This window comes from Plecotus auritus, assembly GCF_963455305.1.
Source record: "Plecotus auritus genome assembly, chromosome: 1".
Classification (NCBI taxonomy): domain Eukaryota; kingdom Metazoa; phylum Chordata; class Mammalia; order Chiroptera; family Vespertilionidae; genus Plecotus; species Plecotus auritus.
In genome coordinates this window covers 123,205,602-123,226,509 of record NC_137770.1, presented here as the reverse complement: position 1 = coordinate 123,226,509, position 20,908 = coordinate 123,205,602, and the positions used below count along the sequence as shown (strand labels likewise).

Below are 20,908 nucleotides of genomic sequence, written 5' to 3'. Positions count from 1 at the left end.
CATCCTGCCTTGTTGCTCCCTCAACATTCAGGAATCCAATAAGCTTATAAAGGTCATCTCGAAACCACTCTGTGTACTGGAATGTAGTTGACAGAAAGTAGCCCCAATTAAACCTGCCCCATGGCTTCAGGCTGACTGAGTGAGTGCCTGGGGGCAAGACCTCTACCCAAGAGTGGGGTCCTTGCTTTTGGCAATATGGTTCAGCTACAACAGTGGTGGCATTTACTGAGCACTTAGGTCTCCTCATGCTTCCTCACAGTTATCCTCCGAAGTAATCTTAGCTCCGTCTCTCATTCCATGTGGTGGGGAGGAATTCCACACAAAGACAATCCCTGGACCTTCTCATTGCTCAGGGCACTGAGGGACAGAGGAAGAGTGCAAGTGTGACAGGTCTTTGAGCTCTTGGGCCAAACAAAGCTGCCAAAAACCAACATCTTAAAAAACAAAAAAGGCTAAGGTAATCGAGGTATTTTTGCACTTTACATGGAAGCCTGAGGGTCACTGAAAAACCCACCTTCTAAGGAAAGTCACAGTGGTGCTCACTGAAAGGAAGGACATTTCAAGAGAAGGATCCAGAAGCACAAGAGCCGCTGTCTGCTGGGGAGACAGCAGGGAGTGCTGGAGCTCCAGGCACTGGGAGCTAGGTAGACTTAAATCCCAACTCTGCTAAAGTGACATGTCTGGGGCAGGTCGCACATCTCTGAACCTCAGCTGGGGAGCCTCACCGCTGAAAGGTGGGAATGGTGGTGACCAGAGCTGCTGTTGAGTGGCGATTACACGTGTCACTGCACTGAGTGGGCATGTGGTCCCACCTCTGTGGCTTTCTCGTTGCTCCCTCCCCCACCCACGCCCCTGTCATCCAGCCAGCCTCCCCCAATCTTATATTAACTGCTTAGAGCCTTCCTGCTGCTGGGTCCAGGCCATTTGTGTGGACCTGGGTGCTTTTCTCTTTGTCCTCAGGGCCTAGCACAGTGCTGGTGCCCCGCTGGTGCTCAGAGCATGCGTGCACAGTGCAGGAAGACTGCACCCTCCTTTAGCACCAGGCCGTGCTGGGCCTGGAAGATCTCTGAAATGGCAAGAAAATGGGAATGCAGAATCACCCTTCGGATAGAACTTTAAAACTTTCTGACATTTCCCACCTTCCCGGATCCACCATGGAAGCAGGAAAGACTGTCCTAATGGTGCACACAAATATGCATTTAGTGCCAAGCTCTCTGCTGTGCACATGGTTGACCTGGCCTAAATCTCCTTATGGCCTGAGGGAAGGTTGAGGGGAACTTTTGAGGGGAGAGCCTCAGTGAGAGGAGAGGGCACCAAACTGAGCTCCCCCAGGCCAGGGCACCCAAAGCAAGGAGTGCATTATGATTTTCGTGAGCCTCGAGCACTTGTGCCTTGGTGTGTTCCTTCTTCCATAAAAATATTTAAAATTATATTTTATGAGTGCGCTGGTATAAAGACAAATATAATCCAGGCAGGATTATATAATTTTGTTCTTCAGATTTTAAAACAGGCTCTGTGCCTACTTGTGCCTAATAGGCAAACCTTTCAGGTTACCCACAGCATTTGAGGGCGAAGCAGGAACAGTTGTCCTGGTCCCTAACCAGCCTCTGTCTCCGCAGGTCCCTCAGCGGATGGCAGCGGCGGAGGGCGCCCCCGAGGACGGTGGTGGCGTCCCTGGAGTGTGGGGCGCTTGGGGCCCCTGGTCCGCCTGCTCACGCAGCTGCAACGGCGGCGTGATGGAGCAGACGCGGCCCTGCCTGCCCGGACCCCACGGCGCGCGCGGCCCCAGGCCCCGAGCCCCCGCGCCCGCCTTCGCGGGCCACGTGGTGTCGGCTGTGCGCACTTCAGTGCCACTACACCGGAGCGGAGAAGAGCCTCGCTCCCCCGCCGGGTTCAACGCCAGCCGCCAGGGCCCGGTGCTCCGGGGCAGCCGGCACCCGCAGGCGCGGGTCCCAGAACCCACCTCGGAGAGAAGGTACACGCCCTCCAGGCTCCTGCCGCCCTACACTGCCCTGGCCCTGTCTCTTCCCCGCCCGCCCTCCCGCACGCGGCTCTGTCCCACAGATTGCTTGGTTAAGGCATTGCTTCTGCCGGGTGGGGAGGAATTCTTGGCTTCACATATCTCCTTTCATCCTTTGATTTATTTTGCAGCTTTTTAAAGCTTTGAGGCCACTCCCACCCCGCTCTGTGGTTCTGAATAGTCTTCAAAGTGAAGCTAATTCTAAGAAGCCTTTAGGCATCAACCTTAGGGAGGCCCTGTGGAGGGTGAAAGAGGGAGTGGGGACTGGGAGACCTCGCTCCAGTATAGCTGGCCTGGTGCAGGAGGAAAGGGAGACCCTGGCCCCAGGCTGTGTGGATTTGAGCTGAGGACAAGGTGCTTTTAACTCAAGGTGCCTTTTAAGTTCAAATGAGTTTCAAATCCTTAGACATGTTGAATGTCTGGAGTGTTACCTGCTCTCAGGTTGTAGGTTTTAGGATTCTATGAACTTTTCTAGAAAGTTTCTCCAGAGTATTTTGCGTGAACACACAGCTTTGAGGCTGTGTCTAATTGAGGACCTAGATGTTGTCTAGAGACTTAATAAAATATAAACTCTAGATATGGTATCATGGCATTAAAATAGTTGTATAGCCCTAAGAAGCCTCCCTGGGGAGGCCAGCATAAATATGCCAAACTAGGCATTGCCCATGGCAAAGGTAGGAGTATAGGAGCTGAGAAGAGCTTGTCAGTGAATTGATAAAAAAATATTTGCAGATTACAGCATTCATTCAATAGTATTTGTTGGGTGCCCTAGGTGCATGATAGAATCTGAGAGGATATTCATGCAAAAGCATTAACAACAACAAACAAACATTTACAGGAAAAACAAAAAGTGTAAGATATAATCTCTGTGCTTAAGAAATGTATAAATTAGTGGTCAAGCCAAGTTAATGCCCATCCCACGCAGGGCCTGAGCCTGTTAGGTGGGTAGTCTAGCCTCTCTTATCAGTTGCAGTTCAGACTTCAGCATGGATGACCACCCTTTCCCACTGTGGCTATGCTTCGTGAGAGTCCTTCTCAGCCCAGTGCTGTAGGCTGTCCCTGCCACTGACTGGATGTGGAGAGGATACACAACCCATCAAGGCTCCCTGCCACATGCTCTTGACCTGGTCAAGCGGGGACCATTTCACAGAGAAGATGCTTTAGCTGATTTCTGAGGAATAAACCACATTTGGGCTGATAGAAGAGAGAAGGGGAGAGCTGTGTTGTGCCGGCATGGCCAAGGGTAAACCTGAGTGGAGGCAGCTGAAAGGCTTAGAAAAGACAGACAAGAGAATAAAAGCTGGGTCTCGGTGGGACGCTGCTTCTCTGAGAGACAGCGACCGCGTCCACAAGCTGTGTCTTTATTTTATAGCAGATGCCACGAGGCAAAGTAAGGGCGTGATCAAGATGTTTACAACATTCTCGTGGGTTTCAATCCTACTCAACTACATGCACCTGAACTCTATCACTCAGGCATGTGGGGCCACGTGTTCGGACCACAGTTTCAAGCTTACAACTACAGCTGTTGACTATAATTGTGCTGGGAGGGCCCTGCCCTCCAAGCTGGGACTTGCACGTGGCCATGAAAGGACTCTGCCCTCTCATTAATCTGAGGCTTGAACCTGTCCAAAACACTGTAGCCACGCCCCACAGAGAGCTGAGAGTTTCAAGGCGTGGCATGGCCTGTCATTGGGAGAGTAAAGGCTGGGAGAGGATGCTGCCTTCTCTCTTCCTGTGTAGAAACCCAAAGACCCTCCAACATCACTCGACACTCGTAGGGTCTGTTACTACTGAAGGCTGAGTGCTTATCATGTGTTAGCTCCTTTCATTCCAGCCACACCCCATAGTAACATAGTTCCCCAGTCCCTTATATGAAACTAGAGGCCCGGTGCACAAAAATTCGTACACTCGTGGGGGGGGGGGCATCCCTCAGCCCGGCCTGCACTCTCTTGCAGTCCGGGACCCCTGGGGGGATGTCCACCTGCCAGCTTAGGCCCACTCCCCAGGGGATCGGGCCTAAGCTGGCAGTCAGACATCCCTCTGGCAGCCTGGGAACCCTCAGGGAATGTCCACCTGCCAGCTTAGGGCCCCTCCCTGCAGGAAGCGGGCCTAAGCTGCAGTTGGACATCTTTAGCACTGTGGAGGAGATGGGAGGAGAAGCTCCCGCTACTGCCACTGCACTCGCAGCCATCCGCCCAGCTTGTGGCTGAGCAGAGCTCCCCCTGTGAGAGCGAAATGACCACCAGGGGCAGCTCCTGCATTAAGCGTCTGCTCCCTGGTGGTCAGTGCATGTCATAGCAACCAGTTGTTCCTAGTCGTTCACTGTTAGGGTCAATTTGCATATTAACCTTTTATTATATAGGACTAGAGGCCCGGTGCATGAAATTTGTGCACGGGGGGGGGGGTGTGTCCCTCAGCCCAGCCTGCACCTTCTCCAATCTGGGAACCCTCGAGGGATGTCCGATTGCCCCTAACCACTTCTGCCTGCCAGCCTGATCACCTCCTAACCACTCCCCTGCCAGCCTGATTGATGCCTAACTGCTCCCCTGCCAGCCTGTTTGCCCCTAACTGCCCTCCCCTGCAGGCCTGGTCACCCCTAACTGCCCTCCCCTGCAGGCCTGGTCACTCCTAACTGCCCTTTCCGGCAGGCCTGGTCCCCCCCCAACTGTTCTCCCCTGCAGGCCTGAGTCCCCCTCAACTGCCCTTCCCTGCAGGCCCAATCACCCCCAACTTCCCTCCTCTGCCGGCCTGGTCACCCCTAACTGCCCTCCCCTGCAGGCTTGATTGTCCCCAACTGCCCTCCCTTGCAGGCCTGGTTCCTCCCAACTGCCCTCCCCTGCTGGCCATCTTGTGGTGGCCATCTTGTGTCCACATGGGGGCAGGATCTTTGACCACATGGGGGCAGCCATCTTGTGTGTTGGAGTGATGGTCAATTTGCATATTACTCTTTTGTTAGATAGGATAGAGGCCTGGTACACGGGTGGGGGGCCAGCTGGTTTGCCCTGAAGAGTGTTGTGGATCAGGGTGGGGGTTCCCTTGGGGCATGGGCCGGCCTGGGCGAGGGGCCTGTGGTGGTTTGCAGTCTGGCCACACCCCCCGGCGACCCAAGCGGAGGCCCTGGGATCTGGGATTTATTTATCTTCTATAATTGAAACTTTGTAGCCTGGAGTGAAAGCCTGGGCCGGCAGGGGTGTGCAGGAAGCTTGGCTTCCTCCATTTCCAGGGAAACCCAAGCCTCCTGTTTGCTCTGTGGCTGCAGCCATCTTGGTTGGGTTAATTTGCATACTCGCTCCTGATTGACTGGTGGGCGTGGCTTGTGGGTGTAGCGGAGGTACAGTCAATTTGCATATTACTCTTTTATTAGATAGGATACTTATGGTTAGTGCATTTTAGAACTGTTCCGATTTTAGAAAGGTAGTTCACGGCATATTGCACGCTTTAATGACATTCCTTCTCTGGTGTGGTCAGCATCCCATAATTAAACACATTTTTACTTCTGCAGTGAAACATATGGATGTTCACATCACGTAGGGTAAAAGAGACCATGGCTGTTAAGGTCAGGTTGGCTGCCCCAATGAGTTTTGACACCAAACTGATAAAAACATTAAAGGAAAAGAAAGACAAAAACTCAGTTTTCAAAACTCTTGCTTTCAGGATTGCAGATTTATAATAGCTGAGGTTTGTTGAATGCCTGTCCTATGCCAGGCACTGTTCCTATTGCTTTATACTGACAACCCTATGAAATGGCTGCTAATATCCTTATTTTAGAGGTGAGGAAATGGAGGCCCAGAGAAGTGGGGTAACTTGTCTAAGGCCTCACAGCTAGTATGCGAAGAGTTAGGATTCAAACCCAGGGAGCCATGGCTATCAGGCAGGGTCTGATGAAGTATCAGGGGTCCTCAAACTTTTTAAACAGGGGGCCAGTTCACTGTCCCTCAGGCCGTTAGAGGGCCGGACTATAGTTTAAAAAAAAACAACTATGAACAAATTCCTATGTGCACTGCAGGCCCGGGACGAGTCGGCTGCTAAGCAGGACAGGCAGCGGCACCCGGCGGGCCGGATAAATGTCCTCGGTGGGCCGCATGTGGCCTGCGGGCCGTAGTTTGAGAACCCCTGAAGTAGATGTTACACATAAGGAATCCGAGGTCCTAAGATGTTAAATGACTACTCAGAGTCCTAAATGAAGCCACAGAAAAGCTGGTATTTGAAGGTACTGCTGACTCCCAGACCCCTAGAGTACTCAGGAACTTCTCTTCCAGCAGCCATTGTGGTTGAGAACCTAGAAAAGCTGCCCAGGGAACAGGCTCTAGTTGGCTGCCGGCCTGGGCTGCAGGGTTTCCGGCCCATGCATTTTGGCAGCAGGAAAGTTTTCTCTTCTAACTTATTGACAAGGGGCCAGTTACTGTTTACTATGAAGTTCCTACAAGTTTTTATCATGCTCTTGTAATTTGACAGTTTCAGATGAAATAATCCAAATATTAGCCTGGGAGGCCTGTGCTGCTGAAAAATGTCACGCTCTTCCCAGCTGATGAAAATGGCATTTGCTTATATTTATCAGTGATTAGGAACTAGCATAGTATATATGAAGAAATGTCAGTGTGTTCTCTGGATGGCTGTCTGCCTCATTCTCTGTTTCAGGTTTGAGGTGGAGGCTGTTAGGGCTTAAATGTTTAAGAAGCTGTTAGGTTGTTATGCTAGGCAACTGAAAACTTAATTGGAGCCAGATAACAAATAAAACAAAACTATTCAACTTTCTAACAAATATTTATTAAGCATCTACTATGTTGTAAGGCTCTGGGACACAAAAGTATAAAAACAGGGCTGGTGGCATCAAGGCTCTTACTGACAGGCTATAGCAGCTGCTGGCAAACTTTTTTTTTTTTTTTTTTTTTTAGGCATAAGAATTCTTTGTGCAAAATCAGTCTTAGATGGAGGTTCAATTTGTAACAGACAAAAGCTGAGCTGCTCTGTTTGAAGCTTTAGAGACATCACTATAAAAACCTGGGGACTAGCGCTAGCCAGTTTGGTTCAGTGGATAGAGCGTTGGCCTGTGGACTGAAAGAGCCTGGGTTCGATTCTGGTCAAGGGCATGTACCTTGGTTGAAGGCTCCTGGCTCTGGTTGGGGAGGCAACCAATCGATGTGTCTCTCTCACATCAATGTTTCTCTCTGTCTCTCCCTCTCCCTTCCATTTTCTCTAAAAAAAAAAAAATCAATGGAAATATCCTCAGGTGAGGATTAAACAACAACAACAAAAACCTGGGGACTAGATACAAAGCGGGCAGTGGTTTTTAACCTTGGCTGACCATTAGAGTCCTTTGCCTACTTTTTAGAAATCTTGACACCCTGGTCACATCCCAAACGAACATCCGAGTCTCTAAGGGTTGTGCTTAGACATGGACAGAATCCAGCCAAGGTTGGGAATCGTAGGTCTGGAAGTATCTTGGGAACTTTTCAGGGTTCCATGGAAAAGAATTTGGGAATCAAATACTGTCTAGTAGAATATTCCAGGTTTAGTGAGCACATATAAGCATCACTTGCAGTGGGGTGGGGAGTATTGTTTAAAGTAGAGCAGTCTAGTTCCCACCATCTCTCCTGCCTAATGGGGATTGTTTTATAGTCCATGGTGTGACCTAGGTAACATTGTTTAAATGATTCTGACAGATTCCAGAGTTTTAGAACCAGTGCTCCAGAAGGTTAGAAAAGGCATGGATGTAAATGCCTTCTTTATGGGCTAGTATGATGAAATAGTAATGGGAATGATAGTAGCTACCTTTGTGGAGCATGTCTTCTGTACAGGCACTACATCAAATGCATTATAACACAGGCCCCTCAACCCTGGGAGGCAGATACAGAGATGCACATTGTATCACAGGTGCCTCAACCCTGCGAGGCAGGTTCACCTTTCACAGAAGGGAAACAGTGGCTCAGAGGAAGGAAATGAACTGCTCCAGTCACCTCCTTCAGAAGCAGCAGAACCAGAATTTCATGGAGGTCTGTCGGAATCAGGCACTAAAGTTCTTTTCACTGAAATGGTTGTTTTGGAAGTGAGGCACCCTATTTCCAGCAGGTGTGATCATAAAAGCTGCTTGAAGGTTGGACAGTTTGAGCCACACCTTGAAAAGTGTGTGGATTTGGCACTGAATGCTTAAAAAGAACTGCATCTCTTTCTTGCAATGTTCAGCTCTCTTAATTGGGAAATCTTTAGTCCTAGGCACCAGGGGGATTCAAAAAATTGGAAACACAGTTCCTATTCTTGGGGGCCTGATACTGTGGTGGTAGATGAGTGGAAAACCCAGGAAACACGGCACATGGTTGGAGACAGTAAAGGTGTGACCAGAGTTCAGGAAGATGGGAATTCCTTATGGGATGGAGCTGTCCTGGAACACTGCACAAAGCAGGTAGGATTTGAACCCAACCTTGAGGAATAAGTAGAATTTACTTAGCTGGAATATATCTGGAAACTTTTTGGGTCTACTTGCTTCCATATCAGACCTTTGTCTCATTAAAACACACACATACACTGCAAATCACATTCTAAAAAGCCATATGAATCATATCAGTATGTGTTGGAGCTCTCCCAAAGATCCTGAGCTTAGGAAAGTTACTAAACTTCTCTGAGCCTCAGGGACTTTATCTTTCAAATGAGAGTAATAATAATACCTATCACCTGGGATTGTTGCATAATTAAATGAAATATTTATATTGCCCAGTTCATAGTTGGTGCCCAATAAATTCTAGCTCTAACTCCCATTATAGGTTTAAAGGCTGGGCGTTGTGTTAGAGAGTTCCAGTTAGAATTGTGGTTCTGTAGGAACGATCAGGTGGAGAAATGGGGCCACACAGGAAGATGGGGAGCCAGGAACTGAGGTCCAGTACAGGAGGGCAGGACTCTGGGCAGTACAGCATCCCAGGGCCTGGGCACCCTGCCCTTTGCCCTTTCTTGGTGTGACCGCTCAGGAAAGCCCTCCACAAAGGGTGGCCTTCACCTGGGATTTAGGGGAGTGGCTGCCTGGGGGAGGCTCTGGACTGGGGGTGTTCAGCCTGCAGGTCTTGGCCAACAGATTCCATAGGGCACTTCACCAACTCCTCCCTCTCTCCCTGCCCAAGGCTGCGTCTCTGTGATGGCTGCAGGGGGAGGGGCGGGTAAGGAGGAGGGTATCAGGTGAGTCTGGTAGCCTGTACAACCATGCAGCAACACACTCCTGTGACATTGACAACACTCCAAATAGGAGAGCCTTTCCCCTCAGTTTCCAGAATGGATACCTGCAGACTGGGGGGAGTTACTGCAGAATGTTCCCTGGATTTTACTGCAGAAAACCAAATGGATTTCTTTCCATTCCTAAAATGGAAACGGCACCCAGAGAGAGTCTCTGCTGCCCAGAGTCCAAGTGCATAACCTTAGAGAACATGTTGTGAATGTCCACTGGCCAGTTTAACTCAGCTTCCACAAAGTCAGGGTCCGAGGACGCTGGCCACTCCATCGAGGACCAGTGCAGGTAACTCTCTCACCTCCCTGGTTGCCAGGGAGCCCGCTAACAGGTAGGTATTCCTTACCACTGGGCTTCCTTCCTTACGCTCACCTACAGTGGCCAGTTTTTCTTATCGTTATACAAGTGAACTAGTGGCATCTGAGGAATGGGAAGTTTGATACTTTAATTCAGAGCTTTTCAAGACCTGGCACATTCTTCCCCTCCCCCACTGAGCATTGCCAAGTCTAGAACATCTGTCAATGTCTACGGGAGACAGTTGTAGGATTCTGGGAGCTGCCAATCACATCTGTGTAAATCACGGCCACTGTTTTCATTAGGTGGAGTGTGTCAGAAAGGTTGCCGAGGGTGGGCTTCCCAGAACCGCCTGGAGAAGGAGAGCTAGTTTTGTGTTGAGAGGGAATCTGCCTACATTAGGGATATTCTTACAGAGGCTATGCAGACCCACAGCCCAAGAGCAGTTTGTGCTCAGTTCTCAATTACTGTTTTTCTTTGAAAGATTGGTCTTATTTGTGTCTATTCTATTAACCAGGCCTTCAGGTGATGAGGTGGGGTATGGGGACAGGAGCTAAAACATGATAATGAACTGTTCACCCCTGGGTTTGACAGGTTTGGTTGTCTACCCAGCTCTGCCACTTACTAGTCCTGTGCCTTGCTGGCATTGTTCAGACTTTCCCTAATGGGGAAAATAATACACCTGCTTCACTGGATTGCTGTGAATGGGATAATTCCTACAAATCACTCAGCACAGTGTAGAGCAACTCATAAACACTCAGTGAACATGGCAGACTGCCTTCCATTTGCCGGGACACTGGGAGCACCGAGGTGGGGCTAATTCTTGGGGAATCAAGAGGAACTTGCCTTTCTCAGATTGGAAGGAGCTAGGAAGTACTTGGAATGGATAGGGGATGGCAGTGCTTTGGTGACGTAGAAACAAGGTCTCTTGTCCTCGAGGGACTCATGCCGGTGGGGTGGGGAGGAAGATAAGCAAACATACATTTATAAGACCAAGGGTTCGGGGCTCTCTTAAGAGGGATGCTCTGGGTGTGGGGAGTGGGTGGGAGAGAGGACTGGGGAGGCCAGGGAAGGCTTCTCAGAGGAAGTGCTGACTGAGCTGAGCTTTGAGGAAGAAGGATTTTAGCAGAGCCCAAGAGCGAGGAGAGCATTACCCAAAAAGCAAAGTGCAGGACGGAGTCCTGGAGGCATGAGTGAGCCCGATGTTCTAGAATTCAGAACCAGACTGCTGGGGCTGGAGCACAGGCTGCATCTGAGGGAGTATCCAGGCTGGACTGGGGGAGTCCACAGGCTCCCCTCCAGGGTGGGACTGTGGAGCAGTCCTAGGGAATTAAACTAGAAGTTATCTGAGAAAGAAATCCCATAAACACAGCTAACCAATTCTTTTCTATTTTAAAGCAAGACAGTGTATCTAGTGTATAGTCAGTCTAAATATCTCCTAATACCCCTGTGATTTTAAAAATGTTTGTGCCGAATCTTATGAAGTCCGTTTATTCACTGGGGAGCAAAGACTTGCCCATCTAGTTTTGTAATAGTTGTGTTAGTTTCCCACTGATGGTGTAACTCTTAACGTAAATTTAGTGGCTTAAAACAGCATAAATTTATTCTCTTGCATTCAGAAAGTCAGAAGTCCAAAATCAAGATGTTATCAGTGCTACATTTCTTCTGGGGACTTCAGGGAAAAATTGTGTCCTTCCCTTTTCAGCTTTTAGAATCTGCCTGTATTCCTCGGCCCCTCCTTCACCCATCCTCTTGCTTCTGTCATTTCCCACTTTGCTAACTCTCATCTTCAGAACTCCTCCTTACCAGGACCCTTGTGTTCACATCGCACCCACTCATAACCAGGATCCTCTCCCCAGCTCAAGATCCTTAACTTAATCTCAGCTGCAAAGTCCTTTCTCCACATAAGGTCACTGGGGATTAGGATATGGACACCTTTGGTGTGGGGGTAGAGGATTATCCAGCCAACCATTTTGGAGCCTTAAAAATACCCAAGAAATAAGACAGTTTCTGTGCTAGCAGCACCACTGGCACTTCCCTACATCCTGTCTAGTTATTGTCCATGGGAAATTTAGCAGTTCTGTCCCCCCAAAAAGAAAAGGAAAGCCATGCTTCCCACCCTATCTTTCAGTGTTCTTTGGGCACTAGTATTAAACAAGACCAGTGCCTGTAATGAGGTTAAAGATAATAGATGCCCAAGGCAGCTGGATGGGATAAAGAGCCCTGAACCCCAAGTCCAGAATTCAGGTTCCAGATTCCAACTCTCACCAATGTTTTCATCTTGGCCAGGTTACCTTATTTCTCAAGGCTTTAGTTTACATGTTTATAAAATAAAGGGGGTCTATTCCATTCATTAAGGTCTTCTGCTAGATACTAATGCATTATTGAGGACCAATTGCTGCTTTAAATGTTCCACAACCATTCTGCCATCCCGAGTACTGAAAGGGAAGAAGGTGGCTGGGAGACACAGCCCTCAGACAGACTTTCAGACATGCTCTAGAATTTGTTGGCTATTCGTTCTAGATACATCAACATAACTACCCTTCAAATACCTCTGTTCAGATTTCTGTCTCATAACATGAGTTTTTCTCAAAAGTGCCGTCAACACATCTGACCTTCTTTTATTGCCCACCCCCCTGCCCCCCGGGCCTTGCCCTTTTCTATTGGAAGCATTCATATTTCTTACCTTGGAAGAAACCCTGGGCTTGGAGTCATTAGACCCCACTTCCTGTCTCCGCACTATTATTTGCTAACTGGATGGTCTTCAGGAATCACTCAATTTAATGTGTGAAATGTGCATAATTATATGTCTTCTGTCTACCACCACAGAGGCCCATTGAGAAGGTCAAATGAGGTAATAGCTATAAAAGTATTTTGAAAAATATGAGACACTTCAAAAACAACATGGCCAACTATTTTATCATTTACCATATTATCTTGGGGTTTTACAGCCTGTGTCTTTTTCTCTAACTTCTTGTATGAGTGTGCATGTGCATGTATATGAGTGTGCACATGTGTGTAGTATGTGTGTATGCATGCATGTATATGTGTGTACACCTGTGTATGTGTGCATGGACATGCATATTTGTATGCATGCATGTTAGTACTATGTGTGTGCATGTATGTATTTGTGTGTGTGTGTGTTTGCTTGAAAGGGCTATTAGCTTTGAGACAGGACAGACGGGATCAAGCTTAGATCACAGGCTTTACTTACCCTTTCCTGCCTCCCCAGGGAACTGTCTCTGGCTGCTGGTAGGAATCATTTGTTTTTTCAGCTCCTCCTTTCCTGCCCACTTTCTTGGAGGCTATTTGCATTTCACCATTAATAACTCTGGGGCAATATGTTATTTCTGTCTTGGGGGCCCCTGGAGCCAGTGGGCTCCATGATTCAGGATAGGAAAACTTTTGTTAATTAAGCTTCACAAAGCCACATGCTGGTTTCCTGTCCCTCAGTGGATACCTAGGGAGTCTTATTACACACAGGGGGGCAGAAACCACATGGCAAAGAGAAGGGAAATCTTTGGCCTTGTCTGTGTTTCTCCTTGGAAAACCTCCCTGGCAATCCTGGGCAGTCAGCAGAGAAAGCAGGTACATCAGTTTGAAATGTATACTTCACATTTTTGGTGTTTTTTGTTTTGCTCCTGCAAGGAAAAGTTTCATTTCTTTACCTTCTGAGACAGGATTTCCACTTAGTCCTTGAATTGTTTGACAAGAAGTTACCTGTTGATGCTAACCAGATAAATGGGGTTTTAATATGCTTTGGTTTCTAAATCAGAAACCCTAGCCCTATTTAGTGGGAGAGTTTGTAGCAGAGCCGGCCCACTGGTATGTACATTTCTGCCTGTAGGTTAGGAAAGATTGGAGCCAGATTTTAAGCTTGAGTTACTCTGATCTCAGACAAGGCTCCAAAGAGCCCTTGTTCATTTCTTGTGGCATTTCATTAAGTGTCAGAAGTATTTCATTAGTTATCAGAACAAAGATCACATTTGCTATAAGAATGTTTTGTTGAACCCCCTCCAAGTCATTCATAACTCTGGATTCCAGAAGAAAGATACGATGGGCTATGGAAAAAGCCTGACTACAATATGTGTGTCCCAGAAGGGGGATCTCAACCTTGCATCTGAGACCCCTAGGACTTCTCCTTGGATGCATGCCTGGTGGCAGCATGAGATGCCTTTGAGTAAGGATGGGAGGGGGATGTTTCCTGCATGCGCTGGTTATTGTCATTTCCTTTACTCATCCTTCCTGCACACATTGCAGAATCGTTTGTTAATAGCAATAATTTTTAGAGAACCTACCATGTCCACATCATTTACATGTGCATTTGAACCTCAAGCAGCCTCATTTTATAGTTACACTGAGCTGAGGTAGAGGGGATCTGAATGCAGGCTTGCCTGACCCCAGTGTCCCCACTCTTCTCACTGCCACTCTGAGCTTATAATGTAGATCCAGGTAATGTACCTGTATGTGAGGGATTTGGGGAACAACTCCTGTGGCCTCTCTGTTGGTTCTCATGGTAAAATGCTAATAGCCTCCCTTTCTTGTCATCCATAGACCCTTTCCTGGACGTGTAGTACTTTTGGCTAATCTCTGTTAACAGTAACAAGAGTATTCCTAACAGATGTTCACTGAGGGTTTGCTGTTGAGGGAGTTGAATAATGCGCACCCCCAAAGATATCAGTGTCTAATCTCTGGAGCCCCAAAGTACTAATTTATTTGGAAAAAGGACTTTGCAGATGTGATCAAGGATCTTGAGATGTGGAGATTAGTCTAGGTTATACAGGTGCACCCTAAATGCAACCATGTGTATCCTTAGAGGAAGCAGGCAGAGAGAGAGAGCTGATATACATACACAGAGGAGAAGGTGATTGGAAGATAGAACAGAGAGATTTGAAGATGCTGTTTTTGAAGAATGGAGTGATGCAGCCACAAGCCAAGGAATGCCAGCAGCCACCAGAAACTGGAAGAGGCAAGGAAACAGATTCTTCCCTAGAGCCTCCTGAGGGAGCACAGCCCTGCCAACAACTTGATTTCAGCCCATTGATACTGATTTTGAAGTTCCAGAACTGTGAGAGAATGAATTTCTATTGTTTTAAGCCACCAAGTTTGTGGTAGTTTGTTACAGCGGCCCTAAGAAACTAATATACTATGTTTAAGGCTCTGAGGTAAACCTCAAAGGACTCAGACATAAAGTATCTGTATTATCTCCCTCCCACTTTTTTTTCAAATGAGAGGAACTCTGCCCTAGAGGAAGTGGGGAGTCTTAGGTCCCAGAGCTGGGAGGTTGTAGGATCTGAACTAGAGTCCAAGTTTCTGCTCTTAACCATTCTGTTATTTTTCCTTCCTGCTCCAGACTCCATTTTCACCCCAGTGCCCTATAGGTCAGGCCAAGGTCAAGATCTAGCCTTGCCCCTAGAGCCTTCCTTTTCCTCTTTAAGGTTTGACTTCTAGGCATACTTTATTTTCTTTATTCTCTCATGAATCTATTCCATATGGAAACATTTGGTCCCCTGTGGACCAGGTGAGCCAAACAGCAGTTAACTGAGACTCCCTTTTCCTCAGTAATTAGAACACAGTTCATTGTGGGCTAGTGCAGAAAACATTTAGAGGAAAATAGTCATTTTGCTCCATGTTTTCCAATAAAGTCTCATTCCAAACAGTTCATTTGTAATGCTCTGTGAATGGCATTTGGTATTTATAAGCTGTACTATATTGCAGCTGTTTAAGCTCCTTAAGAGCTTACCATTCATTCATTCATTCAGTAACATTTGTTAATATTACAATAATATTTGTTCACACAGATTTACTAGCTTGGACAAGTTGTTTAATGTATTTGAGACTCTGTTTTCTTATACATAAAAGAGGAGTAATGGCCCCTTTGCTTTTTGCAGTGAAGGCTAAATAGGATAACATAGATAAAACATTTGGCAGGTGTTCAGTAAATTGTTGCTATTTGAATAACGAATTTATTAAAGTGCATGAGGCTAAATATTTTGAGGGATGGGGGGAAACTCTAGAACAAACCCCTCTTTCCTTCAATTAACTGAGGGTGACAGACTTACACCTAAATAATTTCCTCTGATGCAAAGGAGAAAGAAATGCATCATTTTCACCTTAATTACCATACTTAAAATATTTCATATTTATGACAAAAAAATAAGTGAAGTAGTATATGGTAAGCGGGCACATGGAAGGAGGTATAAAAATTCAGAGTTGCTGGTCTGGCCAGTGTTACTCAGTGGTTAGAACATCTGCCCATGCACCAAAAGGTCTTGGATTCAATTCTGGTCAAGGACATGTACCTAGGTTGCAGGTTCAATCCCCAGCCCTGGTTGGTTGGGCTCATGAGGGAGGTAGCCAATCAATGTGTCTCTCTCACATCGATGTCTCTGTCTGTCTATCTGACTCTCTCTCTAGTCCCCCTCCTCCTCCTTCCCTTTCACTCTATCTAAAATCAATGGAAAAATGCCCTTGGGTGAGGATTAATAACAGCACAAAAATTCAGAGTTGGGAGACATCCAGAATATCTATATATTTAAAAGCCTAAGCAACCATTACGACTGGCTGACTGACCGACCAGCCAGTAGCTATGATGCGCATTGACCACCAGGGACAACGCCCCTGATGGTCAGGGCACTCCCACAGCCAACCTCCCGTGGTCCCTCCCCCTGGCTGGCCAGCCTCTATTGGCCCCGATCGCGGGCCAGGCTGAGGGACCCCACCCATGCACGAATTTGTGCACCGGGCCTCTAGTGAGAGAAATAACATTGCTTCCTCCATGGGCCTTTCACTTAAAAGATGCTTAAGAAATGTAAGTTGCATAATAATTGATTTACTGTTACATTAATGAATTCAGCAGAACTTAAAGCAAATAGTTCTTCAGCTTGTTTCAACCTGTTGGGGATCAGCCTCTGGGGCAGGGGCACTGTTTGAGGCTCCCTAGCGGAGAGGGGTTAGGAGCTCACATTTTTTTAGCACTTGCCCTGACCAGGCACTGTGCCCCAAAGGTAATTTCATTTGATTTTCCTAAACCCCTATAGTCCTGGAGGATTGCTCAGGTTCAGATTACAACCCATATCAGCATCAGGTTTGACTCCCAAGAGGGCTGCTCTCAGTTACACTGGAGAAATGAAAGCATTTACTGTTCTTCCATGAAAAACTGGATCCATACCTCTCAGCCTGTGTCTGGCTGGCTGCCTCTGCAGTGACCCTCACATGTCAAGGTTGGAAGCTTTGTGCCTCTCACCTTTGGGACAGTGTTGCTGTCATGGTAACCACCATTTATGGAGTGTCCACTGAGGGCCAAGCCTTGTGCTAGGTACTTTACCTGCATTATTTCATTTAATCCACGTGACAGCCAGATGAGGTAGGCATTGTTATCCCCATCTTACTGCTGGGGATGAGGGGTGGGGAGTGACTTACCCATGGTTATACAGGTAATATGTGGCTGATCTGGCCTGTTTTCTGGAATACCTAGACTCTTTCTGCCATTCTATGTTGCTACCCCTCTCCCAGGTGACCCTCACCTACCAGGATGACCGCCCAGCACAATGGAGGGTGGGGCCATCGCCTCTTTGTTCTGAGTTCTCTAATATTGGCTCAGCCTTAACTGGAAATGCCTCTCTGTTGGACCTCCATAAGCTCATTTTTCACCTTTGTGTGAATCCAAACAAGATGCCTCTTCCTTTGGCCAGATTCATCTCTCCACACTGGATTTCAGCACCCAGATGTCCTTGTGTGGTGAATAACCTGCTCAGCTCTAAGTGGCATCCCTGCAAACACAAGACCACTGCTTTCTGTTCGTCTGAAATTGGTTTTCTTGAATGCCCACTTACTCGTCTTATTCCACCTCTCTGGGCCCACACTGAATAAGGCACCTGCAGATCAGTCCTGGAAATCCAGGACCACATGGATGCACAGCGAGCACTGGGATGATTTGTTCTTGGATGCTTGGCTCATTTGCAAACATCATCCTCTAAACAAGAAGAAGCAGCCTGTTGGCAATAGCTGGAATCAGAGTGTGTCATCTCCTGGGTTATTGTCCCTGATGGTTTGGGCCAGTTCTGAAGGCTGCTCTCGGTTTTATTTAGGGATGCCTGGAGGCCATCCTGTGAACCTCACCTCCTGGGAGGCCAGTGGATGGGTCATTGAAGATAGGTCTTCTTTAGGTTTGGCTTCCTGGTGTAAAACCTTTAGTATGCAGGAGGCAGCTGATCAACGATTCTCTCTCATCATTGATGTTTCTATCTCTCCCCCTCTCTCTCTTCCTCTCTGAAAGCAATAAAAATATATATACTTTTAAAAGGGGCCTTTTAAACTCAGAGTTGCATTCTGCTTCCTTTGCTAGGTCACTTGCCTCTGGGCTCCTGGTAGTGCTTCTGAATCCATTTGTGACAAGACCACTTTCCTTTCTCTTATTAGTACGAATTCAACACTTCCCTCTGTGTCCCTCCCTTTCTCCCTCCCTTCCCCTTCTCCCTCCCCCACTTTGGGATCCTTCTTCCTGAAGGTTCAGAGCAAACCTGTCAGCTAATTCTCACACTGGTCTTTAGATGCAGACCTTAAATACTTTCTCGGAATCAGCAGTAGATCTGGGCAAAATGGGGAATGTTTGTGACAGTGTGTGCCACACAGTAGGTAACCAGGAAAGCTTTTGTTTCCTTCATCTTAACTTTTGTTTCCTGGAGTGGTCAGAGTTTTTTCTAACCTCCTGTAGACACCAGGTCAGTGACTGCTGAGGCAGTCCTGGCAGCATGCAGTGTTCTGAACTTCCCAGAAGACAGACACATTCAACCTAAACCGTTTGCTCATAGCCTCTTTGAACTTAGCTTGGCAGGTGATCATAATGGAACAGAGAGGGTTTTAGAAACATGGGGCTCTCTTTCCAGTTTCAGGCTATAGGTTCCTTTTGGTCCAGCTCACCAGATCATGTGGCTCCTCTGTGAACGCAGGTTTCTGCCTTCAGCTGCTGTTCCCTCCTAGTCTTCCTCCCTGGAATTGGGCTTTTTGGTCTCTCTAGGTAGCCACTAGCTACTGTCTTTTAATTTCTTCAGCTCCCTTTGCTTCCCACCCAGATGTGCAGGGCTATCCTGACTTCTTGCTTATTGGAACTCAGCCTTTTCATCTCTAGAGAGGCAGGCAGCCTTCATTGACCCATTGCTTAGAAATGTTGAGCAATTAAACCATAGTCTCTCATATTGTTATTTCAATAAACCTGCACAGAGTACCTCTGGGTCAGACCCACTGCCAGTCTCAGGGATTACGCACTCGGGATGAGAAAATGGCAAGCCTGCCCTGAAGCACTAGAAGACTTGTGAGGGGGCTAGGCCTTTTACTCAACAATGTCACCATCGGCACATGAGGCTGCTGATGGTCTTTGTTGATCTAAAATCTTTCTGGGAGTTTATGACTTTTTAGTTATTGATAGTGACATTTCAGAAGAACAATTTGTCCTTGAAGAATTTCTGTTCCCTCAGTCTTTGGGGCTTACAGCCTATTTCATAGGGAGTGTTTTGTGTCTGTCATAAAGTCTGCACATTGAAATATCAGGTGCACTGTCGTGCCTCCTCTAGTGAAGCTGCCTGTGCAGCAGACGCAGCTTCTGGGAGTTCTGTTGGCATATTCCTGCATTTGCTTCTCAGGATCCTCCCACATCCACAGTTACACTTCTTAAGAGTCCATGGAAAACAGGTTAGTGTTTTTCATATATTAAAAGCCTGTGCAAAAGGCAAACAAAAATGTTTATGGTGGCACAAAGGAATAATAAATGACAAATGAATCTGCCTCTGCTCCATGCCTGTGGGTCTGTTTCCCAGAGGAAATCATTGCCCAACCTTTTATTTGTATCAGTTCAGAAATATATCCTGCATGCGTACATACATATGCATGTTCATTGTATATTTTTTTCTCTTTCTGTTTTCTTTTTAAACACAAACGGGAGCATGTCTATTCTGTGTAGCCTTCGGTGACTGGTTCTTTTCAACTTAACAGTATTTTGGAGACCATTCTGTATCAGGTACACACCTGCCTCATTCTCTTAACAGACGTGCAGCGCTCCATGTGTACTCTGATAGTTATTGTGATTAAACTCGTTCGTTGTGACTAGGCGTCTGCAATGTTTACCTTCTCATTCCCTCTGGCTTATCTTCAGTGCTAAGACTGGCCATGTAAATTTGCCTTTAAACATTGGCTGGGTAAGAGTTTTGTTTTAATGTTAGTGCAAAGTGCAAATGTGGCATAAAGGAACCATTTAAGTCAGGTGGAGATTATTAATTAGATATAGTGAGATTCTTAGATTTTATCAATAGCTTCTAGTGCAGGGACTTCATCCACGTTGATTCTGTCAGCTGTCTTCAGTAATAAATAATCTTCCAATGTCTGTTTACCTAATAACTCAACTCAGGTACATTAGCTGCAAGAAATGCCACTTTTCTAATACTGCAAACCCAGAATCTCAAACTGAAGCAGCGCAGGCAGACTTCTCACTTGAACAGGGGCAGCTGATTCACGGTCTTGTCCCAGGCGGGCAGGCTCAGACTGCTGGGCTTCCTTGAAGGCTGTTTCCCGAGGCTGCTGCTCTATCAGATGTTATGGCCCATATGTGGTTCCTGTTAGCACAGCTGAGAGGCTAGGCCTCTCACAGAGACTTGACTGAGCTCTAAGAGAAAACAAAAGGGGGATAAACATGTAGAGTATAAGAAATACAAACAGCCTGGCTTTTGGAGGTCAGGGTTCTCACTCTGCTTGTCCAGCTCTGTATTGGAAACTAAGGAAAGACGTGTGACCCCATCTTCTAGCTTCAAGAAGCTGAAAAACAGCCTTGCCTTGGTGGCTTTACAGCTCTGATAGGCATGCATGGAGTACCATCCACCTCTTAATTCTTCCCTGGAACTTATTAGAAATGCACATTTTCAGACCCCACATCAGTTATGAATCAAATTTTGCATATGGGATTCAACGACCATTTGAACAATTTAAACAAGATTCCCGGGTGACTTTGATGGTTGCTTAAGTTTGAGAACGACTGAGATAGAGAACACAGCTGTGGGAGGTTCCCACTGAGAACTCTGGGGTCTAAACTCTAAGCTGGGCTCCCCAGCCCAGAGCACAAGAACTGAGAAAGATGCCCACATAACATATGGCTGTGAAAAGCAGCAGGGTTGTTGTCTACCAGGGAGAGATGGCTGGAAATGCAGGCACCCTCTTAAAGGGCCAACACACAAAATTGCATGTGCAGCCACTCACCTTGGGATCCAATAGATGGAGGGCAGAGTGGGCTAGAGCTATGTGAGAAGAATCCAGGGTAGGGGGCTCAGGGGTTAGAGCTTGGAAGGCAGACACCCTGGTCTCCTGTGCTGAGTCATTGCCTCATACTGCAGAGGCCA

At 47.1% G+C, this 20,908-nt stretch overlaps 1 protein-coding gene across 1 annotated transcript in view; it reads left to right on the top strand.

Annotated features, from left to right (window-relative positions):
* Positions 1–20,908, top strand: part of THSD4 (thrombospondin type 1 domain containing 4) — a gene marked incomplete at both ends in the record, with an annotated part of 709,334 nt that overhangs the window by 69,965 nt on the left and 618,461 nt on the right. The window contains one exon of the mRNA XM_080656972.1: positions 1,620–1,975. Coding sequence (XP_080513098.1) covers positions 1,620–1,975 — 356 coding nt within the window. The remainder of the gene's footprint in view (positions 1–1,619; positions 1,976–20,908) is intronic.